The sequence below is a fragment of the Eimeria mitis genome, genomic scaffold (genome assembly GCF_000499745.2).
Source record: "Eimeria mitis Houghton genomic scaffold, Emh_scaff575, whole genome shotgun sequence".
Lineage (NCBI taxonomy): Eukaryota > Apicomplexa > Conoidasida > Eucoccidiorida > Eimeriidae > Eimeria > Eimeria mitis.
The window spans coordinates 1-5,534 of record NW_024015592.1 but is presented as its reverse complement, the minus strand read 5'-3'; the positions used below and the strand labels follow the sequence as shown (position 1 = coordinate 5,534).

At 54.0% G+C, this 5,534-nt stretch overlaps 1 protein-coding gene across 1 annotated transcript; it reads left to right on the top strand.

Annotated features, from left to right (window-relative positions):
* Positions 1-3,047: 3,047 nt before the first annotated feature.
* Positions 3,048-5,342, top strand: EMH_0016680 (uncharacterized protein; the record flags this gene model as incomplete). Its single annotated transcript, XM_038022851.1, has 7 exons — positions 3,048-3,055; positions 3,146-3,219; positions 3,512-3,672; positions 4,187-4,246; positions 4,562-4,678; positions 4,946-5,200; positions 5,292-5,342. The coding sequence occupies 7 exons, from the start codon at positions 3,048-3,050 to the stop codon at positions 5,340-5,342; spliced, it is 726 nt and encodes a 241-aa protein (XP_037878705.1).
* Between the last annotated feature and the right edge of the window lie 192 nt (positions 5,343-5,534).

Genomic DNA, 5,534 nt, shown 5'->3' with positions numbered 1-5,534 from the left:
AAGTGTAGTTTTAGTACTTGGGCACCGCAGGAGGTTGAGACGCCAAGTGTTTGATGCGAACATTGGTAAAGCTCCCGCTGCAAAGCTGTACTACAGAAGTGAGAAGTGAGGTGGGACAACGCCGGGTAATGCAAGCATCATGTGGTGAAATTTTTTGCTGCAAGTGCTACGTTGTGCAGTTATTTGGCACGGGTTCGAAGGCTAGAGGCAAAACATCACTGAAGCCACCAAACTTTGCAGCCAGTGCGTAGGGTGTGCCGACCGCCCACGGACAATCACTATGGGACTTTTTAGTAGTCTATGCGGTGTGGATAAGCTCGCGTGCACTGCACAACGTATGGGCATGCAGTGCCGTGTGCGTTGCGTAGCTTGAATTGCTGCATTATGCTGTAGATAAACATTGTCTCGCTTTGCGTCGAAGCATATCCAAAGGCGGCATCCAAAACTGTGCAGCAGCACGGATGCGGCGTGTGCAAAACGTTTAGAGAATGTCATCATTTGACTCTTCAGCGTATCAATTTAATTCGCGCCGAGGTCTTCCGCGGTTGACAATACACAATGACATGTTCCTGGCTGTGCGGGAAGTGCACTGCATCGATGAAGGAAAGTCAGAAAGGCAGAGGAGAAAGGGTGTTCGTGCAAGGGAAAGGTAGTCACAGGCTGTGTGAGACTATGCGAAATGTGAGGCAGTGGAGGCTGCGTTTGTATCGCATACGTTTGGGCAATGTGCGGAGTAGTTTTGTCTTGGATTGTTTGGCCGGAGACTGGCCAGACGTCCATTTCCGGGCACGTGCGAGGGTTTTTCACTGCAAAGGCCAATGAAACCTGCAGCGGCAGCGAGTGGCTTGCGTGGGCGGTGGAAGAGCCACGGAAACGAAAGGGGCGAGTCTGGCCGTAGTTGTAGACGCGGACGATCACTGCGCCGGCTGCCATTTGGCTTCGGTTAACAAATACGCTCTACTACGCAAGTGCGGGATGCATTTTGCGCCGAAAATGCCGTCCTGTTTTGTTGGGGGTCAGCTGCACAGCTAGCAAGGATATGGTGTAGAGGGCTGAACTCCACGTGAACAGATGTTCTGCAAGGACTGTTCTGTTAGATGCCTTCTTCACTGAGAGAAGTTGCGCCTGTGTAGAAGCACAGTAGTGTGTGTGCCATTTTGTGATGTCTTCCGCAACACGTTTGCGGGCGTTGCGTTAAAAGTGGTTGAGCATGGGAATGCGGCTTGCTACACAAAGTATTGATGCAGTGTTGGCCAGCAGATGTGTCGTGGCATGCTGATGCGTCTGTCCGTGTTTTGGAAGGAAGCGCCAGACAGCGCGTAAAGAGTCAATGTGTGTAAGTGCGGTGCTGTCGATAGGATACTGCTCCTGTCGATGGCCACGGTTTATGCGTAGATTGGTGTTCAGGCTCATGATGTGTGGGAAATTCACGAAGCTTCTCCTCTAGCGTGACCGTGAAGCGTCGCCCCTCCAGCGCTTCGGCATGAGGGTGGGGGGAGGTTTGTCACGCTGCACGTGTAAGCTTGTTTGGGGTACGATGACTGATCAAACATGCAGAGACAGGAACTGCATTTCGTGGATACGGCGCGAGCCGTTGAAAAACACATGCCGCGTGTAGTTGTAGGTGTAGTCATGCTCGCAGAGGTAGAGCACAAACGCGTAGCTTGGTTTTGCATCAGGAGGCACCAGGCAGGCGGGGAGGGGCGGGGAGTTAGGTTGCATCTCCTGCTGCTTTCCGTGCCACGTTTGCGCGTGGTGCGAGGTGTTAAGGTTGGGAGTACGGTTTGCATGGCCAGGATATGACGAGCTGTTAACGTGCACTCGTACTTTTCGGATGCCCCTGTCTCTATATTTTGGATAAAAGTGCTGGCTTCGGCAGCCTATGCGCATGCTAGCAGGAAGTGCGCTGGGTGTGTGTACAACAGTGTCTCAGCCGAAAATCCAGAGGAGTATTCAGGTGCTGTCACCGATCAGGGTTTACGCGAAAGGTGGCTTTATGATGCATCATGCATTAGCACCATCCCGACGTTTTGGCGCATGCAGCATTTTCGTGGCGCCCGACTAGGTTGCATCTGTTGGTGAGTGCAGTATTGCGTGATGGATGGCGGGTTGAGAAATAGCTGGCGGTTGGGACCGAAGGATGGTAGCAACTGTCCACGGTTGCATTGTCTGCTTATTTTAGGGTGGTTCTGAGTGCGGGCGTCTGCTACGAACCTTCCTAGTGTCCGTGGATCGATAGTACTGCCCCGCAACCAGCAATCTCTTGTTAGCCTGAGGGCTGGCTACTGTTCCATGCACCGCTCACTATATTGTGACTGACTCCGTGTTATCCAGGCGGTTCATTCTGTCGACTTGTCGGACAAAAGCAGTCGATAACACAGGCACCTTCTCGATTTTGCAGGCAGTGCGTTGCATGCATGCATGACGAGAGCAATGCCCGGAGTGTTGCTGCGGCGTCAGATGCATCCCCGGTTTGGGTGGGAGATACGCGGGACGGTTGAGCATGCCTTTGTGTCATGTAAGCTAGGATGACCCGTGAAGCATCATCTTGCTGACAGGTTGGCCTGAAGGGCAGGAGGCGGTTCGTCGCGATGCATGTGTAGGTGATTTTCTCTGCAGTGACTGGTCGAACGGGCAGAAGCAGTAACTGCGTTGCGAGGTAGCAAGATACTCAAAACAGGGGAAGCACAAGGAATTGCATGGCTTCTTGTACTGTCTTTTGCGTTGCGGTTAGGCGTGTTTCGAAGTTGAGGGGTGTAAATGCGGCATGTGTGGCCAGGTTATGACGATTGTTGACTAGCAGACGTGTTGTAGTTTGCAAGTGCTTTTGGATTTGTATTTTATATCCAGGTGGCAGACAAGGGCAGCTTGTGCGCATACTAGCAACGAGCGCGTTTCTGTGTACGCGGTGTTGTGGCTTGCTGAATACCTTGAAGAGAATACCGATGCCGCCAGCGACGATGTTATACACGTAATTTTGTATCGAGGCACACGCTTCACGAGTTGGCTGTCCCGCGCAGTGTGGCAGCAGCACGCAATGGAGTTGCATGTGCAGGTAAGTGCAGTGTCTTTTGATGAAAGCACAGCCGTTGGTACTGAAAGCCGCACGTAGCACTGGATAACGGCGTTGTGTGCGTATTTGAAGGTGTTTGGGCGTGAATGTGCCTTTGACGAACCTGCGTTATCAGGTCATTGATACGCACAGCGCCTTGACAAAGGGTGCTGTGTTTGCCTGCGGACGGGAGACTTTTCCACGTGCTGCTCACGACAGTGTGCCTGACTGTTGCGCTTTTCGCTGGGTTGTACTCCTGCCGTTGTGTGAGCCAAAAACGCTCGAGACACCGCCAGGTTCTCCGTGTTGCAGGCAGTACGCTGCATGCATGAAGAACAGGCGAGACATCTCCATGCGGAGACCATGATTTTGTGCCTAATACGTAGTTATTGCGTGTAGAGAGCCCTGCCGGATGTCACAAGGGAAGCTCAAAGCAGCTGCACATTTTTGGTTTTGCAGGATGTGTGTTGCTAGTGTCTGGGTCAGGGAGGAAGAGAGCAGCTAGCGTTATTGCCGCGTTAGAAGAGTTGCAGGGTGTGGAAGACAACGAGAGCACTGGGGCGGTGAAGGAAGGAAGCTTGTTTCACAGAGTGCATCATGTTAAGCAAACCATTGTTCTGGTGGGTCGATGAGCCAGCGCTTCGCCAGACACATTCGCGTCCATGCGCAAGCAAGCTGTTTGGCACTGCAGAGGCCGATCGAGCGAACAGCCGCAGGACCGGTGGCTCTGCATTAACGATACGGGAACCAAGGAGCGTTGGATGAAGCGTCTGGTCGTAGTTGTATATGCCTGAATTTGTTTCTGTGAATGCAGTTTTCCCTCCGCGGTGTGGATCCAACCTTGTAGGCGAGAGTGGAACTTAGCTTGCGACCCCCGATGCTATTCCCGTTTTGTGGGGCTGCTTTACCAAGCAGATATTATGATATCCTGTATAGTGTTGGGCACCGCGCGAGCAGAGGTTGTTGTGCTTGGCGGTTTCCTTATAGTGGGCAGTTGTGCAGGTGAAAAAAGCACACGCGTTTGCCCATACCGTTGTGTGGGCGTTCGGAACTTCGAAGTGTTGAAGCTGGAAAATGGAGCAGCAACCGTATTTAGTGATATGTGGTATCCCTTTGATGTGTGGTAGCATGCAGATGCCGGTGTGCGTTTTCCACGCAATCCCAGTCGTTGTCCTAGCGCTGGCCACAGCGATGGTAGGGAGAGAGTGGTTTTTGGAAGGTGCTGAAGAGGGGCGATCTTCTCCAGTATGCGTTGGCGTGCGTGCGCTTGTTGAAGGGTAGCAGTTCAAGGCAAAGAGGCAGGCTCATGAAAACAATAGGGCGTTCGCAGGATGCACGCGCGATATTGCTGCACGGCATTCCTTCCACAGGGTACCCCCTGTACCGGCGTTGCTCCCTGAACCCGAAGGAGCTCTGCCGTGGTGCAACTCCACGTCGGTTGGCAATTGGGGCCTGTCCTCACTGTGCACGAGGTGCTTGTGGCGGATGTGTGCGTTGCGTTGTTGCAAGGGTGCCTGGCACATCGGCGCCCTGGTGGAGCAGTGGCTCCTAGAGCCTGAGGGAAGGTGTGGCGTTCTGCAGCTGCACGTGGGCAGGCACTTGCGGATTCCCTTCACCCTGCAGTCGGTGCGTTTGGGTTTCCACAGTAAATTTGAGCGACTACGGCTCCTTTGCGTTCGGCGGCGTGCCTTTGCCTTCAACCCTGCATCGCTTGCATGATTGTCTGTTAGACACATTCGTCAATCCTGCGACAGTGGTGACAGGCGGACTGTGGTTTTTGGATGGTCCGGTGGATGGACGCTCTTCTTCTGTATCCGCTGGTCTGTTCCCCTGTGTTTCCCGTTGCGTCTACGCCCAAGAAACAGCACGGGTGAGTGCCACTTGCTACAGCAGAACGTGGAGCTGTGGTGGAGATATGCGTGCGCGTGCCTTGGGGTGGGCGTTGACAGCAATAGCAGCGCTAGGCGCCGGGTTAACCCTGTGACGGATGTACGGTGTGCTGGAGATACGTGCGTGGTGCTGTTGGAAGGAATAGCTTGGCGCAGCGGCGCGCTGGTGCAGGCGTGGATCGCCGAGCGGCAGGGAATGTCTGGCGTGCTGCAGCTGCAGGTCGGCAGGAACTTGCGGCGCGTCTTTGCCGTGCAGGAGGTGCGTGCTGCGTCCTAAAAGAAATTTGGACGCGTATGCTGCACCTGCGTTCAGTTGCATGCGCTGATGGGTATCGCGTGTTCGCCTACAGCCTGCTGTGCAGAAGAGCTTCACCAATCCCACTCGTGGTTGCGGGGCCTAGCGCAGCGGTGGCAGGTGGAGGGTGCTGGTTGGGTGGTGGGGAGTAGGAACGACAGTGTGCAGTATAGGTCGGTGTGTCCGTGTGCGTTTTCCATTGCGTCTACGTCCAAAACGCAAGCGGGAGAAGGTGTACCACTTGCGACAGCAGAACGTGGAAACTGTGGCAGAGATGTGCGTTTGCATTCGTGAGGTT